Here is a 25,049-nt window from a genome sequence, read left to right as displayed (position 1 = left end):
CAAAGAGCTGTCTTCTGAGGAGAAAAATGTGGGAGTGGGGGGAAAGAAGCATTTGATATCTCATGGAATATCATGAGTGCATGGACCACAGATTGAGAAACACTGACACAGATATTTTGTCCAGTAACAGAGACCAAAGGATGAAGCAGCCTGAAAGGTAGAATTGTCCAGAAAATTGTTTGTCTGGAGCCTTACCTGTCACTTCAGGTACATCTCTGCATATTCAGACTATAAGGGTCTTGAGACAGGGTCACTGATTTATGCTTCAGCTGTCCTTATGAATCTGCAACAATCTCAGCTTTCTGAATGCATTTGTCAAAATTTCATACCATCACATGGCTTTAGTCTTAGCCTGTGAGACTCACAGGTCCAAACCTGAGATTTTTCTGAGCATCACATTCCAGTGTTGGCAGGATCAAGTTAGAACCAAGTTGAGGATTAAGCAGGGAATTATTCATCATTGTTTTTACCAGTATCTGGAAGATTTCTTACTGTTGTTAACAGATGAAAGGAATGATGCACCAAGTAGGATTTTTTTTTTGCCATCTGTCTAATAATCTGTTTCCTGAAAGTAAGGAACAGCGAAGAATGTTATTCTGCTGCTTTTATTGAGAATGTTTAAAAGTCTTGTCTCACAAAGAGCTTCTGTTCTCAGATGATTTGTGCAGTCAAGCAAGGCAGCAAGAAGTGTAGCAACCCACACCTGCTTCTTCATCAGAGGGTGGAAATAAGCAGCATCCAAACTCAAATACTGTGGAGCAAAGTGTAGCTTGGCTTGAGGCTGAGTCCCCAGAAATGGCATAAGAATGAATCAAACCTACATTAAATGGAAACACGTTTTTGTTTTGTTCTTTTAAAGTTGTGAACTATTTCCTTCACAAGAATTTTTCATCCGTGTTATGTGAGAGCTTCCCTGTCCTTTCATGAGCTCCCAGGGATGTGGGGGACTGGGAGGCTGTAACTGGGAATGCGTTTGGAGAAAAACTTCCTAGTGTGCCCTCCCCTCAGGGTAAAACCAGAACACTGGAGATGGAGACCAAGAGCCAAAATAGCTGAAGTTGGTGGCAGGAGAAACAGGACAGGTTCCTCTGCCCCACGCAGTAGCAAGCTGTGCCTGTGTTTCTCTTGCTCCTTCTTCTGGACTTGGTGCTTTGCAGAAGCAAAGCCTTTGCTTTGCTGGATACCTGGAGAGGGAAAGCTTGGACCACCTTTGGCAGCCTTCTTCAGAGGAAGACCAGCTGAACTGAAGACCTCTTAAGCAAGAGATTGTCATGTCCTACTTGATTTCCATTTGAATGCCCTCACCCAGCTTTATTTCAGCATGCAGGTACCTCTGACACAAAGATGTGACAGCACGGTTTGATCTGGGCTTTCTAATTGAAATAATAGCTCTTAACTGTCTGCAGGGGCTGAAAATACCACTCGGTGCTTTTCCAAAGTATCATGTTCCATTTCTCCTAGGTAATGGCATGCATTGAGCTTTGTTCTTTCTTCTTTGCTGCTGTTCTGCTGACATGTATTTTTACACTTTCACATCTTTATTCTTCTGATAACAGTCAGTATGTGCCCAGCACAATTCCAGCCCACCTTTGGATGTATTTGTGTTTGTTTTCCTAACTACGTGAAAAAGCCAGGGCATATAGAAAGCCTGGTGCTGGGTTTGGCAGTGGGTAACACTGAAAAATGACCTTTCCTTTGCAGTTGTGTTCCAACTCCTTGAATATGAAGTCACTAGGTGCCTCTTAATATACCACAGTCCCAAATATGAAATGTGGTTCTCTCAACCTCTTCAAAGAAAAAACAAGGCAAAAAACATCTCCTGTAGTATCTGCCTTGACAGCACTCTTTGTCAGATACTTCAGCATGGCAATTCCAAAAGTTGAATATAAAGTTCTGCTCTTTTAGCTTAAAATTAAATCAAGATCCTTGTGTAGAAGATGTACCTGAAGTAAAAGGTTATGTGAAGGACAATAACCAATGGCTGCAGTTCTCACTCGGAGTCAACAACGAACCCCCTGAGAATCTCCTTTATTGGAGCACTCTCCGTACAAAATGTGGTGGATGCTTCTTTCCCCCATTGTTTATGCTTAGTATTTAAAATCCCTCACAGGAAAACACTGTAAAAAGTATTGCATATTTTGAAGGAATACAAACCATAAGATGATAATGAGCAATCCTTTCAGAGAAATCTGTACAGTCAGATCTATTTTATTTTATCAAAATAGAAAAAAGATGGGTAGCAGCCTTAAATGCAACACATTTCCCTCAAATTCCAACCCCAGCTGAGGCCAGATATTTGGTTGGTCCAAGCCAGGATAGACGCAGATAGATTTCAACAGAACTATGCTAGATTACTGTGATCCAAAGTTTGTATTTTTATAGTGTTTAAATTAATTGTTCTTCATTGTTACAAACCATTTCATGCAATGGCTCTTCTAAAAACCTGTAAAAAACAAACAAACAAACAAAAAAAAACCTGTAAAATTAGGTGGTTTTGTAGGGTTGCTCATTTCTGAAAGCACATTAAATCTGAAAGCACACTTGCTTTCCAGCTGTCTTTCTAGAGTGATTTACAGCCTGGCATTTAATTCCCACAAGAAGAGACTAAAGTGCAAGATAAAGACAGCACAAATAATGCCACACAGTAGTATAGTAACTGCTCAGGCACTAAGCTCACCATCTACCATACATAATTAAGAGTATATAATAGTTACTGAACAAGTAATCCAAGATTAATTTCTGATGTAGTTCTATACTTACAGCAAACCAAATGTGAATCATAATATGATACAATATGATACAAATAAATAGCTCTTGTTTGTTGGTTTGCATTCTTACCATAAAATTTAACTTCATTTGTAAAAACTCTATCCCAAAGGCAATTTCTTGAGTGTTACCAAGAACTAACTTACAGCATCTGTAGATGGAAAATATTTTTTAAAGCTAACAAGGAAAATTAAAATAAAAAAGCTCAATGACCCAAATGCTGAGGACCTAGGAAGTCTTATAATTAAATCTTTAAGCTAGAACTCAAGGGAAATTGCTTAAGAGTTGTCCTTGCTACTCACCTTTACATTGAGAGTCGTTTAAAATAGAATAGGTGAGAAACCTGGGAGTGCATTGATCTGTTTGATGTAGCACAAACACAATTTAACACAAGAAGAGGATCTTCTGAGAAGGGTGGTTCTTGGTGTTATAGGGAAGTAAGGGCTTTTGATAGGCCATGTGAGAAATTGAGTAACCTCTTTTGGCTCAAGGGATAAGGAATACATTCTCATGCTGTTCTAAAATATTTGTTCTTTCTGGATTTTGAGCTTTCTTCAAGTACAGTGTTTCAGATGTGACTTTCCAAAAAAGGTCATCCTCTGTGTAATCAAAAGCTCATGTTCCTTCTGTATTTTTCTTTAAATAACCTTAAAGTGGAACCTGGCATGTGGGGCGAGATTGGTTTTGCTCCTCCTTCTTGCTTCTTCTTCTTGTTGAGGTAGTGTGAAGGTACGGGAAATCCTCTAAAAAGGTGTGTTGTGGGTAGAAGCTGCCTTAGCCTCCCCTTTTGGGTGCAGGGGTCAGGAAAACGAGCAGAGGTTTTCAGGCTGACACCTCTGCACAGAGGAGGCTGTCTGGAGAGGTGTGCCTGTGTACAGGTCAGGGAAATACCATTCTCACAGCAGGTTTGTGTCTGCTCTCCTTGTGTGATGAAAAGGGTTTATGTTCAAGATATTTAGCTGTGCACGTTTTTGGTTTGTTTAAGAATATTTTGCCAAAAACAGTTTCAGCTTTGCTTTTGAGCTGAAGTACCAATGTCAGAAAGTGCCTCACAAATTTCCAAGCCTTGCTGCTGTAGACATTATTTCAATATCTCAACTTTGCTTGTCTATGCACTTCTCAGTTTTGAAACAGGAGGACTATCAGAAATATGAACACAGAAAGCACAGCTTCTTTTAGAAATGGTTGTGGAGGAAATCCTTTGAGGAACACTGTGAGCTCAGAAATGAATTTTGCCAGGAGGGTGCTTTGTAGGTCTTTGTGATTGCTCAGGCTGCACAGTGAAGAGTTTTAAATATTTCTTGCATCTCCTTTGTGAATGAGTTTTATAAATTGATGAAGGGGAAATCAACATGATTAGGTTCTAGATACCTCTTTCTGTGCTTTTTTAAAGTTAGATAATTTTATACTGAGTTCTTAACAAAGTGGATTTTTCTGTGCATTAAGTGAAATAGTTTATTCTTGAAAAGCAGGAGGGGTGGTTAACCAAGCCACCACTATTATATAAGGTATGCATCCATAGAATATTTAACTAGTCAGTCTGGTCTGTTCTGAATTGTTCTCTCAGAAAAGTTTGATTTGCTTCATCCAAGCAATCCAAAAGCGTGCAAGTTCTTCAGAACAATTTTTTTTAAAAAAAAAACAACACAATTTTATCCGGGTAACACAAATTGAGTCTGAGTACAAATTGCCCTTTGCTTCATTAGAGATCCATGGATGATTCTTCTAAGAAAGTATATTGTATTTTTATCTACTGGGAATGCACTTGTGTTGATGATGATCCTGTACCTGCAAGATGTCTCTGAGCTTGTGTAATCAGACCCTGGCTGTTGTGAGACTCGTGCAATAGTGGTTTAATCTGTCTCTGCTCCTCATGAAAAATGGATTTTATATGTTTTAGTCGTTTTTTTTCAAACCTGAATATGATGCTCTCCACAAAAGTGATAATTCAGACATTATTTACTTATTATCTGTGTTCTCTTTTTTTGGTTTTTTTGTTCTGCATTGTCCTGTTTTCTGTGAGTTCTGTAAACATGCCATATTTGTGTCTGTGTGTGTTCATTGTTTGATGAGCGGTATCAGTGCATATATACAGATATATGTATATATCTTCCTGCTCTTCAGGGCCATGTCCTGCATCTGAGATGCTCATTTAGCTCAGATTAATGAGCATTGCATATTTATGCCATTTCAAGCATGGTGTGTTGTCCCTGTGGAGGCCGTTTTGAATTTGAGGAACAATGTCCTTGCCAAGGACATGGTTGGCTGTAACTGAAGAAGAATTCAGCTGGCTAAATGTACTTTTACCTCTTGGTGCCACTGTGAACAAGACCTTTTCACTCTGTGCTTTTCCTCTCTTGCATTTAGCTTTCCAGTTGCTACTGATGAGACCAAACCCATACATTTCATGCTGATCAATATGATTTAGCTATTATGGCATGAATTTGCTGCAGTTCTACAAGTTTAGTTTATTTTTTATTTATGTTTTTTCACTATCTAAAGAAAGCAATCCTGAAATAAAATATCTTTTTCATAAAAGCCCTGATTTGTTTGATAAGACATTGAATAATAACAATAATAATAACAACAACAACAATAATAACAATAACAATAACAATAATAATAATAATAATAATAATAATAATAATAATAAAAGGATTGCAGTGAAATCCATGCCTTATTGCTGTATATTTTCATTAAAAAGTTACTGACATTTTTCTCTCTCTATCTAAGCTATGACATCATTGCTGGATGGAATGGTTTACATTAGCATCATTTGTTGAAGCTCTCCAGTCAACTCTTATTTAGACTTCTGTTTTTTTTCTAGCTAAACAGGTATACAGGTGACACATCAAATCTTAAAGGCATTTTACCAGATATGTGTTGATTTCTCTGAAAATTTTTGGCTTTGGAATCCAGTCCTATCAATTAACTAAAACAAAGATTGAAATACCCTTACAATGTTGGTGACAAAAGTCATCCATCTCTATCTCCTTTTATGACAAGGTTTAATGCAATTTCATGACTTGTTGATTTTTGCCATCAAATACACAAGAATATTCAATATTGTGCATTTTGCCTCATAAATTAGGCAAAGCAGAAGTGAGTCTCTGTTTAAATTAGACATGCTGACATTTTAGCTCTCTAGTAGAGCAGTTCCTTGGGATGTTGTGGTGTTTGGAGGAAGCTCACAGAAATTCTTTAAACAAGATTAGTGTCCTTGATTGTAACTTTCTCCCTGCTTGCGATTTTTAGAGGCATAGAACCTTGCAATTGTAACTTAAGTGGTTTCCTCCAAAGCCTACTAAAATTACAGTTCCCACTGACTTCAAACTTTGGATCAGGCCCATATAATAGTGCAAGTATTTTTGCTCTGGATGAGTTTGTAACCTGAAATGTATCTTTGACTTACATTTCCATGGTAAGCAACAAGACTGAAATGTGATGATGTGTGTAGCTTTAAGACCTTTCTTTTGCTCTTTTAAAATGTGTAAAATGTGTATGTCTTTTAGTAAGTGTTTCGTGAATCATCAGACCTTTCTAAATGTGCTTTTTATGAACTGTATATAAAAGAAAGGAACTGAAGATATATTTTTCAGCTTATGCCACTTCCATTTCTGCTGTCTTACTAACCCATTATTTAGCTTCTCAGTAGATTTAATGAGGAATTATTTAAAGCATTCACAGAAACCATTTGAGAAATAACATAAACACGTTATGATATAGAAAGTGTGAAAAGGGCTACAGAGCTGACAAGAAACCTCTTAATGTTCTGAGCCTGCAACTGGAGAAAAATGCATTTCACTAATTTTGTTAATTACAAATTCTTATTTCTGTTTTAAAAGCTATTCTTAATGTGAGCTACAGGGAGAGGCAAGGCTGGGATATGGCTTTATCACTATACTTTTGAGCTAGCAGGCACATTACCACTGAAACGTGTGGACTGATGGGGGAACAGCTCCCTAGATTTGGGATAATTCAGTCCTACAGAGAAAATACAGGTGAAGTCACGCAGAATGAGGAAATTAAAGGCAAAAGCACCCCATATAGTGTAGCTGCTGTGTGATGAAAGAACTCAGTAGGACATGGCCAAGAAACCTGATGTGTTCTGGAAAGCCCCTGAATCAGTGACCCACTAAACCATGGCTGCCTGTGCTGTGTGCCAGGCAGTGTGTGAAGAGGTTAGGATCCATGAGTCTGTTTGTGGAAGTCACTGAGATAGACAGCATTTCCCTAAATGCCATCAGAAAAGAGCACTTAAACTCCCCACCTGCTCTTACTCTTGAGAAGCATTTAACAGCAAGCCCTCTGTTAGGTTAAGTCTGCCTGACGTTGTCCTAAAGAGCTCAGAGGAGGAGGAGGAGCAGAAGGAGGGCCTGTGTCAGGAACGTGTGATTGTGGAAACAGTGGGACATTCCTGAGCCTGCTTTGCAAGAAAAAGAACGTGGGTATGGGGAGATGACAGGAGATGAGGATTTTAGGTGCATCCTACTGCTGGCCTACTGCATCTTAGGGCAATGTGTAGATACTGGTAGCTAATGGGAGCTCACGTAGGGGAAGAATTACATGCTGTTGTAACTTCTCTGGTCAAAAGTAATCTATTAAGTTTCCTGAAGAGCAAGCTTAAGATGTGAGATGCCTGTGTACTTGCACTCTCAACACAGGAATTTCGTAGTAGATTACCTTTACCATGAAGAAAGCTGAAAAGGATACTTGGTTGACACATTTCTCTATCTCCAATCAATGATCCATTGTTCATTGATCCATTTACCTCAGTTTAATGGAAATGAGGTAAAATTCAGACAGTGGGAAATCGCAGATAATGTGGGTGCTGGAAAATGTGCAGGAGCTAAGCAGCCCCTGGTGAGCTTTATTTGGCTGCCAGTGTGGAGCTGTGCCAGGATGGGGCTGGCCCTCACGGAGTGCTAGAATAGCTCTGCACAAGGACCAGTTCTCCCACACTGCTCCTTTTGCTCACAGGCCAGGACAAGCTGAGTCAAAGCTGCTCTGGGCAAGCTGGGGTTAATCATGCCAGGCTCCAGGTAGACCCCCAGAGGCTGTTCCCCGTGTAGACCTCTCCTTCCAGGGCAGCCTGCAGAGACATGGAGCTGTGTCCAGTCTTCAGCTGACAGACCCATCTGCTGGGGCAGCCTGTAGGGCAGAGGTAACTGAGTTATTTACAGACTCAAACTGACCCTGGAAGCAGGAGAAGGGAGAGACTCTTCTAATCTTTGACTTGTGCCATTGTTTGTGGCTTTTCCTGAAGGTAAGTCACAGCTGTCCTCTCACCAGCTGTTCTTTGTGATAACTATTACCTCCTAAAGCTCCTCTTGGCCTTCAGGAAGGTTGAAGATTTCTTGGCATTCATCAGAAAAATGAAGATAAATTAGAAGTGAAATCAGCTGTCAAATAATCGTATAAACTCACGTCCTTGTCGCCCCTGTATATAAACAGTCTGGGGACTTTTCTCATCCTATCAGATTGCAGCTTGAAAGCATCCCTGCAAATCTCAGCAAGGAGGGCAAGCATCTTAGTGCCCATTCTTCCTGACATCTCACATTTGTCTTTTGGTTTGGAAATTTTCCTTGTTCCTCACCTTTGAGCAGAGGGGATTGATTTATTGTCTTTGTAGGTCTTGCTCTTTGATGCAACACATTTTTACATCTGCACAACTAGAAGGCTACTGATCTGTTCTGTGCCCAATACTTTCAACTCATGCTATTAACCCATCATTCTTTCCCATGAAATTGGCATTTCAGGGATGAAAACAATTCATGACCATTTTAATGGAGATAGCTTCTCTTTTCAAGTAAATTGTCAATAACAGCTTCATAGACATGGTATCAAATTCCTCAGACTTGGTGGAGCAAGTTCAATTGATATTGGGTAATGTAACACAAAGTCAGATAGCCTGAAAACTTTTATCTAGGAAAGAAGGAGCTTCTGTTGGCCTGAAGTGATTAATGGGATGCTAGGAAGGATTTGTTTAAACAGAATGAAAAAGCTTCAATGTGACATTTGATCACAAACATTTATTGGCAGATTTTTCATTTATCAAAAGCAGATTTTTCCCAATGTTTTCATATCAGAAATGCAAAATATGTAACAGTACCTGCTGATTGGTTTGCTGTTTGGCTCTCAATTTTATCCTTTCAGATAAAAGGGGGTAAAATTTCATTGATTAACTGAACTAAATGCAGTTGAGAGTCTATTATGCTTATCTTGGGATTCTGAGTAGTCTTTCTGTTTGAGAGCATCGTGTAGAGAATAGGACTTTACTGAGAGTCAGAGTGTCCTGTAATGTTCATTGTAGTGTGCTGGGTCCTGAGCAGGTGGGACTGGGAATGCTTGCATGTCGATTTTTCAGGACGTTCAGATTTTTGAGGACATTGCTGTTGTCAACACAAGGCAAGCCCATCTCAGACACAAATAACCCAGTAAAGCAGAGCTGTGCTGGTTAGAGTCACCCAGTTCACAAACTGGAGGGCAGAGCACATCTTGTGACACCAGAGAAATGTGTTGATTTTGTGGCTGAGCCAAAGGGAAGCACAGGAAAACAATCTCTTTTTGGTGAGATTTGCTCTCAGCAGATAATTTATAGCAGCACATTCAGTGCTCACGTGAGCAGATGTAGTTTCTCTGAGCCTGGGGCTTTTTTAATGCTCTTACATCCGGGGCTGATTAGCCTGGTTAGGACTAAGCATTAGGTTCCAAAGGAAAATCAGCCATGGCTAATCTGTGAGAGAGGAAATCTCTGAGCCCTTTACATCATCATTGTGCAAGTGGCTAAAATGTCAGGAACTGAAAAATCGAAACAGGACCAACGTATAGTGGCAGTCAAACCTCAAATTTCCCATAGAGCCAGTGGTAGGTGGGGTTGGATGCTGTCACAAGACTCTGCAGGCACAAGTCCTGCTGAGTTCAGTGAAAACTGGCGGGTGAATTTCTGTGTACAATAGCTCATCTTTGCCATCTGTGGTTGAAATGAGCAATAAAATTAATTTTGTTGTTATAGGTTCATGGGACTGTAAAAGGACTTGATATCAGCCAGCTCATCCCCTGCCTCAAAGTGGTTTATTCCCTAGCAGCAAGTGAAGATGAGGGAGAAATAAGATAGTCTGTGTTTAATAACTTTAGGAATGATTTTTCTTGGTGGTAGTGTCAGAAGACACACCAAAAAATGTGATCTGTGTCTGTACCCTAAATACCTTCTAAGTAAATCATAGACTGTGCTTTCTCTCTGTAGCTTGACTGACAGCCCCTGATACTTGAAAAGTACAGGTAACAGGCTTCATTCGATGTGATTTTAAAATTTATTTTTACTTTTTTAAAAAAACTAAAAGCATGTCTTTTTTACCTTGTCTTTATGGCATGTGACATTAGAATTAGTAAAGACTCTTTTGAGACTTTTAACCTTCAGCAGAGTATTTCAGAAAGAAACAAACATTTACTTAATACAGGCAGGAGTTCCTTAGTAGAAAGAAGTAATTTTATGATTGTCATGACATTAGAGAAGGGTGTTATAAATCCTCCAAAATACTTAAAAGGATTAAATATAGAAGGAATAAAGTTAGCTCTTGCACAGTTACTTGGACATAAGTAGATAAGAAGCTCCTTTGAATTTGAAATGTGTCTATGTAAGCCATATGCATTCTGCTTAGCTCTTTCCTAGCATAATCCTCAGAAACTTCACTCCTGGAGGATGTAGGAGGACAAGTCAGTCATCTTAAGACATGTGGATCACTAGATCTGCTCCTGATGTGAACGTGAACCAGATTGCATGAGCTTTGCTGGCGCCAGCTAGAGCAGTTTTCACACAAAGTCAGGGGAGTGTGCTCACACCAAGATAGTTATTTCCCAGCTTGCATAATCCTCCCAGAACCTGGCTCACTATTCAAGCATTCTGCCAAATGTAGCAGATCAAGATGCATCATAAAGTATTTGCACCACGTTTGAGATATTAGAACAGGATCATAAATCAGGCATTTGTGTTGTTCTGGAAAAGCCTGTCAGAACAATTTCTTCTGTATTAGTGAAACCTGTCTGCACCTTTTCATCACGCAGCATTCTGTTCTGTATTTCTTTCCTCACTGACCACCTCATATAACCTGTCAGGGATGACTTTGCTTTGGATTTCTGCAAACTGTTTTGTTCAGAATAAAGCATTTTTTCCCTAACATTTTCAGTCTGCAGTTAGCCCAATCTGTTTATTCCTCAGACGCCTCTTACTTTCATTGAGCTTTGTGCTGAAATGACAGACCCTTCTATTCATGACTCAAATACATTGCCAACTCTTGCACTCCTATAGGACTATAGTGACAATTCTGGTAAATGAGAGTGCTGGAGTATTCTTTCTTATTCCATTTCTGCTTCTGGACACAACGGTGCCGGCCCAAACTCTGCACATTTTTCTAACCCATGGTTAAAATAGGTCCAAGCCCTTCTCCTTTTTGCTGAAGCCAGATTTGGGTACAGTGATTTGGGTACACTTGCTTCTTACCCACTGGAGGTCAGCACAGATCTTCACAGGAACTAGGGAGAAGCCCTGTGGGCTGGTATGGAAGGGAAATGTTGTAATAGTGGATAGGATGCTCGGTGTGCTATGAAGGTGTGTTGTTCTGTAGTACCTGATATCATCTCAACGCTTTTGACAGCAAATTGCTTGCATATTCTTCCATTGATTGAGACAAAAAATAGAAGGGGGTTTTGAAACACATCTATATTGTAAAGAGAAATTATTAGTAGTGTTGAGTTTTAAGTAGCAACCCATTGAAAAATTAAATCACATTCCTTCCGAGTACATGGATTTCCCTCGTCTCAGTTTTCAGGTTTAGGGGAAAATAACCCCATTCCATCAAACAGGTTGAGAATCAGGTTGAAGCAGTCAGGAAGGATGACAGGTCTGCAAATCCTACAGGAGACAAAAAGTAATCTCCAGTAGTTTTTTGTAGGGTTAGAATTTCACCCAAAGATTCTAATGTTTGAATAAGTCCTGATGACTCTGTTGTGTGACAATCTGAATCACAGAATTAAAGGCCAGAACGCTGCAGGAAAAATGAGCAAATCTTGAGATCTGTAAATATCAGTAAACACTACTGACTTAGAAAGCAGGACTACTTTCATGAAGCCTCACAAGTATTAAAAGCTGTCTTCATATTTTGAATGTCACAGGGAAGCACAGCAATGAAGGATTATTTGGCTTTTCTGTTACTTAATAAATTAAGAACCATAATACAGCTTTGCAAGTGATCAGTGTGGAAACTTCTTTTACAGGGAATTGATACAATGAAACTGACTGTATCCACGTCTCCCTTTTTCCTACAAAAACTCCCAATCTCACAGGCATTGTTTAGAAATGGAACACTTTCTTGTGTGTTGTAATGAGATGACATAATTGTTTTTATATGGGATGTAAGTCCTTTGGATAAATTTTTGGATAAATTGTCATTGACACTTTCCATATTAGATGTGAGCAAAACAACTTCATGATGAGCAGAAGAATGAGAAGTTCAAGGTTTAAACCCAGATCCTGAATCCAGCCCGTTACTGCTGTCTGTTTAAATAAAATTTTGTCAGTGCTCAGGGAAAACAAAAATGCTTCCAGTGCTTCTTCTGAAAAGGAGAAGAAGGCAACAGCCAGTGTCACTGCTATCAGAAAAAAGGTGTTTCTGTCAGATAAGGCACCAAGAGCACATTCCTCACTAAATCTCTCCCTGAGATGCCTCGCCTGTGTACTGCAGTTACTAACCCCTTGCTCTGTAATCTCTCTGTATATATGTCTAATTTATCAGTTTCTTGTAGATTGTCAGCAGCCTGCTGCCTCCATACCGCCACACGGCTCACAACTAGCCAGGGGGCCAGATTGCCAGACTGTCAGGTAAACCCCACTAACTCTCCTCTCTTTGCACACAGCTGCATGCACGCCTGCCAATGCCTCCTCCTCCTCCTCCTCCTCCTCCTCCTCCTCCTCCTCCGACAAAACCTCTTCACTTTTTCTCTCACAGCAAACTTTTAACAGCTTGAGGAGCAGGGGTAATTTCTGCTGTGACAGTACCAACATGAGTCACAGCACTCATGCACTTGCTTCCCTGTAAAAATATGGAAAACACGCAAAGCTGGATCTTGCAGCCCTCATTTGATATTTTTATGCAGTTTCTATAGTTTCTGCAGTTTCTGTAGTTTAGTTTTATTTTTTTATGAGGTTTCGTAGTTTGCTATGCCAAAATAGTAATGAATTTATTTTGTTGCTAGAAAGATTTACGGAAATGGGGGACTTTTAATTTCAGGAGTAGGTGTAGGCTTCCCTTCTGTAAGGTGGCATTTTAAAGGCATTTGTGAGATTTTAGCAGACACTTCTAAGTTCTCCCTGACTTGAAAACTCAGATGCAAGGCACTCAGTTTTTAATCTTGTTTCTAAAAGTGAACTCCTGGTGTCCTTGCTCATAGGTGGTACAAAGGCCACATCATGCTTCTGGGGTGGCTGAGTTAATCAAAGCACAACCCCAAACCTAAGGAAAGCAAAATTTTAATCTGTTCATGGCACGTTCTGTGCAAATACTCACTTATGTCTATGCTCTCATTTGAAATAGGTTACATTATTTTAGGCCTTTGCCTGAGCTGTAGTGACCAAGTTAGTGCCTCTCTTTTATTGCTTACAAAGTGGAAGCACTAATATCTTCTTTACTGTGTAAGAGCAATATGAAAATTTTACTGAAAAGTTGGTATAAACTCATTATAACTGGACATTATCATTTACTGATTTGCAATTTGGAGTTCTACAGCTCACTGAAAAAAAAAATATAACAAGTTACGTTTAAAATTTTTAATGTGCCAGTAAAATAATGCTGCTGTATTTTAGATGTTAGAGTAATTTGAGATTAGCAATAGGTGCGTTGGAAACATGGAAGGTTAATGTCAGCAAGTTTTATTTCAATACTAATTAAATTAAAGGCTATTCTGTTCCTTCCAGAGCTACTCTCCCAGTGGAGAATATGCTCAAGGACCATCCCTCTCTAAATGCTGACCAACAATTCTTTCTGTAATTTTAAAAGGTCTCAGAATGGAAAACCTACCTGATTTGCTACTGGTGTACATTTATCTGCAAACATTACCTTATTCTGATCATTTAAAATATGGTTAATATTTTAAAATCTTCACGTCAGTCATCCTACAAACAACACACACAGCTGAAAAATTGACTTTCAGGTGGCTGTTGTTTTTTACCACTAGATTTGTACTTGTCTGGTGAAGTCAAAACAAGACTGATTTTGATATATTCACACTGCTGCCTTGCTTGCCTCAGCCACGTTACCTGCCCAGCTCTGTAAAGCAGTGAAGCACAACAATAGATTTAATGCAAGTCAGCATGATGACATAAGTTGTTGAGCTGTTTCAATAAAGTAATTGGAATCTGGAGCAAATGTGAAGGCATTTAAGGGCCAATTAGACTTACTGAGGTTTGGATTTTCTAAATGTAGCAGAGAAGGAAGCCAGGAGCTTTGTCCTGCCCTTCCTTGTGCTCTGACGTCCCTGCTTGGATGGCACGTATGATTTATTATATGATATGATATTTATGATACCCTACATATGATTTGCATCACAGGGTGATGCCAAATGAGGCAAACGGAAGCTCTGCCCAGCCCTGAAGTCACCCATTTTAAGAGAGAGCTGTGCTTGTTTCTTTCAAGTTTCCAATACAATTCCTTCAGTAATGTGACCTCTCAGTGGCATTTCACTGAGGACTAAACAAGAGCTGGTTAAGCCTTGTGCTTCACACAGATGTTTTCCACATCCTGCCATGTCTCATCATGTTCAAACCAGTTAATATGCCTGACCAGAGCACAGGTAGATTCACAGAGAGCTTTCCCTCATTCATTATCTACACTATGGTTTTCCAGTGGGACTTGTATAAATCTGGCATTTTTAGTAATTGTGATTCCAGGGCATAGGCTTTGGTAAATCTCACTAGATGAGCCAAAGCCAAAACCAGTTTCAAGCCAAAGGAGACTCCAGGGCAGGTCTTGTCAATTTATTTTAGCTTTGCATTGGTCTTTTTGCTTGAATCTGCTGTTTCTCTTTCAACTGAAACTTGATTGAAGGATCTGTGAGAACTTTCCTTGAGAGATTTTTAAAAAGTAAACTGATGCAAGAGTGTACAAAAGTCTCACTCTGCCTACCACCCATCACCTCAGTTTCTAGGTCTAGGGATATGGGGCAGGCAACCAAACCCATGCCTGCCCCGAAAATTACTGGATGCTGTTCCCCATTCCCAGCAACCTGTCTGATGGAGTATATTGGACAAGGGTAAAATGTTGCCATTATCCAATATTAAAAAGTGTGTCCATGTTTGGATTGTATTCAGGTTTCTGTTGAATGCAGTGAAAACCTCATTTTCATTATAATAGGCCAAAATTATAGGCCTAAATTATCTATTAATAAAAAAGCAAACCACAACTCCCCAGTACCTCAAATTAAATTAATATTGCCTTTTAATATGAAATAATGTTTTTATTTATGTAAAGTAGGAAAAAAATTCTAAAAAAGATAAAACATGCAACTTAGCACATGCAAAATTTTTGCATTCTGAAAGTATTATTGGTCTGTTTATATTCTCCATTGCTGATTTGTTGCAGTTACCATAAATGCCAGACAATGTTGCATGTCAATGACATCTCTGAGCCAGAACAGCGTACTTAAAAACACTGAAGGGCCTTGCACACTATTTCCTAGTTAATTTTAGAAATACATGATTAGCATTTTGAATGCCAGGGAAAAAAATAACAGAGCTGCATAAAGCCAGACAATAATGCTAACACAAAAAAAACTGCACAGACTTTACTATCAATTTAATGAATACATTCCCAAATGATACTGGCATTTAAAGAGATGTTCCTAAAAAGTCTGTAAAAATCAAAAGTTTTAAAAATGACACCTGTCCCACTGGGTGAATGTTACAATGTTCTTCCTTATTCTCTGTTTATAGTCAAAACTCAAGTTCCTCCATTTCTCTCTCTTGCTTTGTCTTATTAATCTGCCCTGCCATCCTTTGCTGTCTGTGACTACCAGTGTGTCTGATAGCTCAGCTCCAGGACCTGCTGCCACCAGCACCTCTACTGCCATAAAAAGCACAATGAATGCCACGTGCCACTTGCTGATTCTGATGTACTTTTAGTTTATGCACTGCTACAGTAATCTGCATTAATGAACTGGGTGAATTGTGTTTCTCAAGAGAGGAAGGTATAACAGCAGAGTTTTAGAAAAATATTTAAATTCCTTGGAGCTGCGGGTGATGTGGTTATATATGCTGCTATAAAGGTGCCTGATATCCTTGAATTTTCTCTTCTTAATGCCCCTAATATTTATTACTGGTTGAAAAGGAAATAGCGAGACAAATGTTTCTGTTTCTTCTGTGCACAAAGTGTGCTTATATTTCAAAGTAAGAAGCAATGCAGAATTACCAGGAAAATAAGATTAACTCTAAGCACAGTGCTTTGAATTGCTAATATGAGCATAGCCTGGGATAGTCTGTAGTACAGTTTTTACAGTCATGGCTGGCTTTGTACTGGAGGTCATGCTGTAAAGTTATTATGGTTGTTTATATTTGTGTAGAGGAGTATCTTAGTGTCTCAGAGGTTCTTTCAGGCCACTGGTGCTGTACATAACTAGTTGTAACTACAGCCATTTCCTCACCAGTCCTCTCCCTCCGAGCATGAGTATCTTTTGTTGCTTATTTTTAAAGGTAGGAAGGAAGCCCCAAGAGACAAACACATCTCTGCTAATGAGCAAGGAATGTGGGAGTTGAGCTGTTGCTCCTCTCTGGCAATTATAGAAGTCCTGTTTAAAAAGGAAAAAGGCAGCATGGGAGAAGAGTAAGCCAGTCTTTGTAGGGTTGCGTAATCACCTCCTTGTTTGTCTTCCACAAATGTGATGTTCAGATTCTGTCTCTGAAGCAATTAAGACTAGTGCTTCTCCTAAGCCTATCTTGAAAACTTAGGAGGTGCTGAAGCCAGGAGCTGGCTCTTGATGAGTGGATAAGTTAGAGAGTAAATACAGACCTTTTGGGTCAATCTGCAGTCACTCCTGACACAGTCATTAGTATGGAGCAGGTAAAGATCTCAGTAAGATCTCTCTGTGGATGCTGTATCTACACGTGGCAGAATATGACAGAAGGAAAGGATGGATATAGCCATGGAGAGAATTACTTCTTCTGTGGGGTCACAGTCCATAACACTACACACTTTGAGACTGAATTATTAGACAGCTGAGCATAAAACAAAGCTTGTGGGATCCTGAGTTTCTATAACCCCCCCTCACCACCCATTTTGCAATCAGGAAACTCATCTTCAGGAGCGTTAATGGGAAACAGAATCCAGCTTAAGATATGCAATTTTATGATCTTCAAATAAGCCCAGAGGTGCAAGGACTGCAGCTCCTGCTGAATTGTAATACCTGTGTATTTGTGGTCAAAGCCTCCCAGATTTCTCTGGTTTGAAAGTTTGGATGTGGCCATCAAGTGACTTAATAGTGACTACTTTCTTTCTTCAGTCAAACACAATGTCATCTCTTTGTTTCCTTAAGTAAATGCTGCATGTGGAAACTAAAGACATTTCCAGTAGCAGTTTTCCAAACACCTCTGGCATTTCAAATTGATTCATTTCCAGCAACAGGCTAATTGCATTCCTTCAGCCAGCACTCCTATAGTCTGTGCTGCAGAGATAATACGTAAAAGCACAAGGAAAACAGAAAAGGCAAATTCTCTTGAAGACAGAGACATAAATGATGGTGCTTTATCATACATCACAGTGTTGAGCTTGGAATAACTTCAACACTGTAAAACATTTGAAGCATTAGGGAAAAAGAAGGCCTCTTTCCAGGCACATTAAAAAACTGAGGTTTGTGATATTTTTCTCCTCCCCCCCTTCTCTTTATAAATGACATTTTCCTGCATTTTGTTTTGGTATCTTGTTTTTCTACAGCTCTGCACCAAGAAGTGGGGTGTGTTTGTGTTAGCTGCCCCTTTTCTTTGCTGCTGCTCCAGCCCCTGTAAGCTGGTTCAGATCTCTCTGGACTATGTGCCAGTGAATGCTATAAATGCACTCTAAACTCTTAACAGGTGAATGCTGTTATCAGACAAATTGTACATGAAAAACAGTCAAATGACGGAAGTATATGACAGAATGAAAAGGATTCAAACAGCACAAAGCCCCAAAGAAAACAAAACATAAGAAATCCCCACACTTTGGGAGTGTAAATTACAAAATATGTAATGGTTAAGGGGCCTGATGAAGAAGGCTACATTGTATTTGTACAAATGAAGTAGTAAATAGGTCAAATTCAGTAAGATATCACATTTTCACAAAGCTATGAGACCTGCTTTCCAGCCTGGCGCTGTTCTTCATTTCAAACAGTGAATCAGCTGCATATAGAAAATCTTCAGTACTCATATAAAGATGGCACCTGCATCTTGTTCTTCATATTTGCTCCCCCATTTCACAGATGCATTTTTTCTCAACACAGTCTTTGTCACCTCAGCATGCAAAAAAGCAATTGTGTGCAGGAACTGTGAAGTGGGATATCTGGGCCACCTCACAAATGCATCCAGGTGTCACTGACTTCTGTGCACTAAGAGTTTTCTTTATGTGTACTGTGTGTCTGAGAATGTGGATTTAGAGATGAGGCTGCACCCCCTTTTAAAGTTCATTTCCAACCCTGTATTATTTACATGCCTGTAAAACGTTTGCCTTGTATTTTAAGCGCTTTTTCTCTTTTCTTTTTAATTTTCAGTCCTAATGCTCTTCCAGAAGAGCAGCCACATTCCAGCTCTCAGTGTGCCCCTCTCAACTGTCTCTCTAAGCCTCCTCCTTACCCCTAATCTTCATATGCAACGTAAGAGAAAATGCAAACAGAGTGGAGCTCATGCAACAAAGGTTGGGGTTGTTCCCAGCAAGCGGGCAGACAATCCTGCCTTGTAGCTGCATTGGCAAGTCTGGATTCATATCCCCTGCTCTGGCAACTGAGGGAAGGTTGAGAAGAAGAACACAAAGCACAGAGCCCAACCTATCAAGAAGACTTTTTATGGTTCCTCTGATTGTACTGAAATTGTGCTATCACAACTGAAGTTTAGTGAAATTTAAAATATCAACAAAAATATTCCTCCCAGATGCTTGGCTTTGCCTCTGAAAGGAAAAGAGACTTAAGCCAATGTTAAAAAAAAAAAAAAAGTTACAAAAATTGTACCCTCACATCTTCTAACTTCAGCTGTAGGAACCAGTTCAAATTTCCTTTTGTCTTCAAGGGTGTGATATTTATTTCTCACTTTATTTGCACCAGAATTTTATGTTTATAAAATACAGGCCTTTTTTTTTTTCTTTGGTGAGAGTTGTATTTAACTAATGTTATTTTTTAAATCCAAGCAGAAATAGCTTCAGTGAAGAATGACTGTATTAATATTAAAAACAGGCTTGTTGCATTGGCCAGCATATGGCCAATTTTTATTGCACAAAAATGTTGGAAATGGGTTGAATTGGAATGTTAACAATGACTGTATGTTTTGCTGCTGCACTGATATTGTTTATGCACTTGTTTTTTTTTAATTCCTATTACACTAGCTTCTGGTTTTGTTCTAGATCTTCACTGAAAGATAATTATTAAGCCTAAGAAGGAGACGAAAGGATAATGTACTGATTTGTTTTCAGTTGTTTGCTTGCATTGTAATATATACTTCTCGCATCAGGAATTGGTGCTGTTTTTTGGGATTACTTTCTATTTGGTATCTGAGAAAGAAAATCTACAATAAGTAAAATGCTGTGTGCTAATTAAAAAACATTATTTTCTCCCACCCCCATATTCAGGATCCTAGCTCGAGGCCTTACCAGGAAAGGCTAGTTTGAGTGGGGAAGTCGTGTACATTTTGTGTGAAGTATTCTGTGGTGAAAGAACTCATACAGGTAGGGTCGATGGTGTGGATCAAAGTCAGCAGGACTTTACTGTAGTGCATTTTTTCCTTGCCAAAAATCAACAGACACAGAACCTTAGCTCATGTCAGTTTATGACAAATACTCAGGTGATCAACACTACACAGACTCTATCGCAACAGTGCACAGTGTTCCTAGTTAAAGATTCTTTCCTGGAAGAGCTGAGTAAGCCTGTTTTTTTTTTTTTCTTAAAAGCGGTGAGTTCCAGAACAAAATCAAGGATAGAGGAATTTATTTTGCACAGTACCTGGCAGCAAGGCAAGTGGCTAAAAGCTAAGGGTTGTGGCTCAGCATCTGTGGGTTTTCTGTCTGGTTGTCAGCCAGAGAAACAAGTCTGCTGTGCTGCCTACTTGTTGGTAACTAGCAGGCTCCTTGTTTTGTTTGGTGGCCTTAATTTATTTGCAGAAGAGAGGCTTAGATATTTCCACGTGTCTTTATTCCTTCTCTGCTGCACATGTGTGACCGACAAGTGGGAAACACAGTACAGCCTATGGTACAGGGCAGCTGGGGGGAAAAAAAATTGCTGCAGGTGTGGCTGGAACAATTCTTTAATATTCTGCCTGAATCTGCGAAAATGAAGTCAGTTTTCAGTAACAGTGCTTACCAAATGTTACAATACAGAAAACATCAGCAGGGGAAAGAATCGGTGACCACTCAGTGTGCCTAACAAATCATTATTACCATAGTACCAAGAACAAAGGTGCTGTAAATAGAAATATTTTATGTCATCAACAACGTCTGTCGTGTAACCTTGGCAAAGCAGCTGAGCTATTGTAATAAAACACTCAGAGATAGAGAAAATAGGAACAAACTGATACCCAGTCCTGATCAGATCAAACAGGTAACACTCAGCAGCGTTTTGACTTTGGTTTCCATGGAGTTCACATGATTCTTCTCATATACCTTTACATCACCATTCAGTATCTTAATGAAACTGCCTGTAGTCTTGTCATGGAAAGGTCAAGTGAAACCTCGTTCAGCTCCATCATGATATCTGACACTGAGTTTAGCTGCTGTTTTGATTAAAAAAAAAAAAACCCACAGTATTTTGTCTGAGGCAAATTCAGCTTTCAAAAAAGCATCTCCAGATTCCTGACATTGTCTGGCTGGTGTATGAATATCTGCATCCAACAAAGACAGCTACTGTATATTGTTAATAACAGAAGGAATTTGCATAGCACTTTGAATACAGTTACTACTGACTGCACTTGGAATAGTTTTTCCTATTTTCATATCCAAATCAATGGCATTTTCCTAAGCTTTAGTTAAGCAGTAGTTCAGTAAAATATATTTCCTTTCTATATATAAATTTATTGGGGGGGGGGGAAATGGTATCAAGACAGTTTAGAAACATATGCATGTCCACATGGATCAAGAGTTATGAAAGAACATTCAGTGGTATAGAAGTTGTTGCCCTGTTTTATAGAAATAAATTTTTTATTCTCTTAAGTTTTAAATTTTTAATTTCTAAGTTTTCAATTTTTTCATTTTTTTATACGTAATAAGATGTAATTGTTGGAAATGTGAGAGAACTAGAAACAAACCAACTTTGATGTACAAATGGTTGTAGTTATTGCATTGTAAGTTATAAAACTCTGTAGGTCCCTGGGACAACTTTTGTCAGTTAACCAGTAAAAAATAAAATAAAATACATACCTTGAACTTAAGATGAAAACCTCTTCTTTGTTATATATTGATAACATGAAACTGTGAGATATTTTGTAGGAAATATTTGCATGTAAACAAAACCAGAAACAAAAGCCTGGGGTTTTTTAAGGGTTGCAAAATATTACATTTTGCCCATTTAAAATTAGTTTGTTTTGTCAATGTCTATTATGATTTTTAAGGATTAAGAAAAAATGATACATATATTTGTAATGGTTGAGTGTACTTAGAAACACTACTATGAGTTCTACTCAGTAAGGAAGCAATTCAAATCCTGCTCTGACTTATGTGTCTAAAACACAGCTTTTATTCTCTATGATGGCCTTGAAATTTCTTTGGATTTGAAATAGCCTACTCAAAATAGGATCACTTAGGTCAAAACAGGGGCATTTTGGTTTGGGTTTTGTTTTCCAATGTAGTGAAAAATTATTCCTTGTTCAGTGAAATGATCTGCATGTGGAAATCCAGTTTATAGGAAATGCATGAGGAAAATAAGAAAAGGAAAGAAATAGAAAAGAAAAATATAAAGGGGGAAAAAGATGAAAAATAAATTTTAAAATGTAATAGTATGGAAACACATATTTTCTATTGGTCAGAACTTATATGGAGGTTTTACAGAAAGAGGACATAACTGTTTTTCATGCTAATTGCATAGAATTTTCTGCCTTCTAAATGGAGGCAATAGTGATATTCTTTCCAATTGATCTGGTTGGCAGGTTGGCATCTCTGTACTTTATCTACATTTTTTACAGTAAATTAATGTAATCAGAGCTATACAGCAGAGTTTGTAAAATGAAACTAATCAACGCTGCGGGTTTTAATGCCAAGTGGATTTTCAGTTTTATTTTTTATTTTAAAATCCACGCCGAAGTTGTTTAAGCCATTTACCATATTAATGTGTGCACATAAAGGAGATTACGTTATGAAATATAACCTCACTTATAAAATATGACCTCACCTATGAAGGCTGCTCACCATAATTATGTTGGGAATACTTAAGAAGGCTGTTGGTAAAATCTGACCCAGTCCTTATCCTACTGGGAACGACACCCAGAGTCCGGGCCCTAATTTTGGTACCAATCTTATTGTTCATCCTGCAATGCCAAAGTCAGTAGCTGTGCTGCTAGCTCCACTTATTGATCATCATCATCATCATCATAAGGTATAGATTACATCAGACTTTCTGAGGTCTGTCCCTTTCTTTGGCAGAAGATGCATATCCACTGAGGTTACAGTAAATTTCTTTCTTTAGTTCCTTGGAAATCTTCGGTTGAGAATGGCAGGGACTGATGTTTTATCTTTGAAGTATGATAATTGCTATAGTTACCTCTTTAAAAATTCCAGTCATCACTTTTTCTTCAGTTTTCCTTTGCTGTGCATGCAGTGAGTCTGAAAGGGATAGATACTATTCAGATGTTTTTTAACCATTAAGGGTTTTTGTTGTTTTTTTTTTCTGTGTGTGTGTAATTAAGCATCCTGCGGAAAAGAAAGAAAAAAGCAATTGCCTTTCGCCTTCAGGCACAAATACATCAAAATATGCAATGGAAAATGTGTGCATGAGATTGTTAACATCATGTAGCTTCTACATATCCATAACTAAGCTAGAAAATTCTTATTTCTTGTGCGATATGCATATTCCTCTTGCTAGGAGGGTAAGAGAACTATCACAGAGAGTCTGTGTCTTCCATTTGGAGGCACACAACTTAAATCCTTACTGGTTTTTAATCTGTTTCCTGTGGAGTTCTTGAAAATCCCCTTTGTGAAATGTAATGGCAACCAAGTGACAAACTGACAAAAGGTAAAGGAGAAATCCAATATTTCATTATTGGAGTTAACGTGTGGGCAGACTCTGGGTGATAGAGCCTTGGATTTCAAAAATGTCTTTCTACAAAGCTTTCTATTTGTTTTGATTATCATGATCTGCTGTAAAAGAATGGATACGACTGTATGTTTTTTCTCACTGTTAGCAACCTAAGTTTTTATTGAATATGTGGTTATTTGATTTCAAAAATATTTTGGAAAATCAATCAACAGAAGCATTTGATAAAAGTTTCAAGTAGACTGGCTTGCTGGCTAGTAGGTATTTTAACAGCTATGAACAAGAAATAAGAGTAATCTAGCTTATTTTATTATTATTTCTCCTGTTCACAGATATGGCTATGTGTGCTATGCCAGTGGTTAAATTAAGTCCATTTTATTACTTATTGCCCTATTGATTTTTAGCCCTGTGATTTGACTGTTAAAGGCTTAATTAACTCAATCCTTCGTAAACAATTAAAAAGAAAACTGATGTTTTGTGACTTTTGTAATCTATGAATGTTTCCATTTGCATGATGTTCTGTGTTTAATGGACCATACAGATTGCTGTGTTCCTTTCAAAAGAGTTTTAGCATTGGTGGAGTTTGTGACAAACACAAATTTGTATACTGTATGTTTACTGCTGTAATAACTCAGCTACTCCTATGTTGAATTGACATTATGTTGTCCTGCCTTCTTGGGGTTAAATGATAAAGTGTTTCTGGATGGTGAAGAATATAAAAGTATATATGTTCATTTGCTAAGACTGAGTATTGGAAACTCTTCTTGTTGCTACTTTATGCTAAAAGCAAAAAAATTAAATAATTCTTGTTTCCAAAAAATGCATCATTTATTTTTAAAGTTGAAGTCATTCTCATGTTAACTTTTCCTTGTCCTTGTAGACAATCCTAGATTAATACCTTGTGAGGGATTCATAAAGTCTGTGCTTGTACATGTGTAATATGATCATGCAGTCAAATGGTTGGGAAAAACACTCTAGTGCTGAAGAAAATAATTAAAAGAAGCCCATATACTGATTCTTACATCTTTATGTTCCAATTAAAATTACAGTGTAATGCATAACTGTTCCAGTGAATAAACTGGCCATTTTTGTTCATTTAACACAATTCTGTCTGGTCTGCTTCTATTTACAGCAGTTCACAGTGCTTCGACTTGGCTTAGACTTCCACGATTATTTAGTTCTTGGAGATCAATGATCTTAAGTTTAAAATACATCAAATAGGAAATTAAGAAGGGAAATCAACAATGAAGGAAAAGGGAATCATAATTAAAGCCAAGATGCTTCCTCTGTTTTCTGAGTTTGAGGCAGGTACAAAAATATGGTTTCCCCCTATAGTGTTTCCAGCAGCCTTCAGTGATTTCTGAAATGCTGCAACATCTGCATAAACTTCCAGCACAAGAATGCTCTGTAAGATGCAAATCTCCATCCTCAGGGGATGTGGAAGCAAAAGAGCTGAACTCAGCATAAATTTGGCTTGGGAATGCTGTACCACACCTGCCTTTTTTACAGTAAGAAACATCTTTTTCCCTTGCAGAAGAGCCATGCTCTGAAGGCAGAGAAGTGAAATCACCCTGCACTGATCCAGGAGCTGAGCCCTGGCAGGAAGGTGGCTGCTGCAGCTCCTCCAGTGAACCTTGCTACTCACTAGGTCCCTGAGGGGTAGAAAATGTCCAGCTTTTAGAAGTGGGTCAGGAGGAATGATGGAATCTCCAGTCCTGCTGTGATGTTTGACTCAGGGGGAACTGTTGGACAGCTGGGTTGGTTTTTGGCTGGCTGAGGAGGTGCTTTGGATAGTAACACAAATTGTGCATAGCGACAGAAATAGA

The 25,049-nt window shown here is 38.6% G+C and overlaps 1 protein-coding gene across 6 annotated transcripts in view; it reads left to right on the top strand.

The window, feature by feature from the left end:
- BICD1 (BICD cargo adaptor 1) overlaps window positions 1-19,002 on the top strand; it is a 159,645-nt gene extending 140,643 nt beyond the window's left edge. For 3 of the 6 annotated variants that reach the window (XM_062491525.1, XM_062491522.1, XM_062491524.1), the window contains 2 exons: window positions 12,568-12,643; window positions 18,550-18,637. In XM_062491525.1, coding sequence (XP_062347509.1) covers window positions 12,568-12,643; window positions 18,550-18,637 — 164 coding nt within the window. Of the gene's footprint in view, window positions 1-12,557; window positions 12,644-18,549 lie in introns of all 6 variants that reach the window. The other 3 variants (XM_062491528.1, XM_062491521.1, XM_062491527.1) reach the window with 3 other exon arrangements.
- Window positions 19,003-25,049: the final 6,047 nt, after the last annotated feature.

This window comes from Cinclus cinclus, chromosome 4 (assembly GCF_963662255.1).
Source record: "Cinclus cinclus chromosome 4, bCinCin1.1, whole genome shotgun sequence".
NCBI lineage: Eukaryota > Metazoa > Chordata > Aves > Passeriformes > Cinclidae > Cinclus > Cinclus cinclus.
This window is presented reverse-complemented; position numbering and strand designations above follow the sequence as displayed.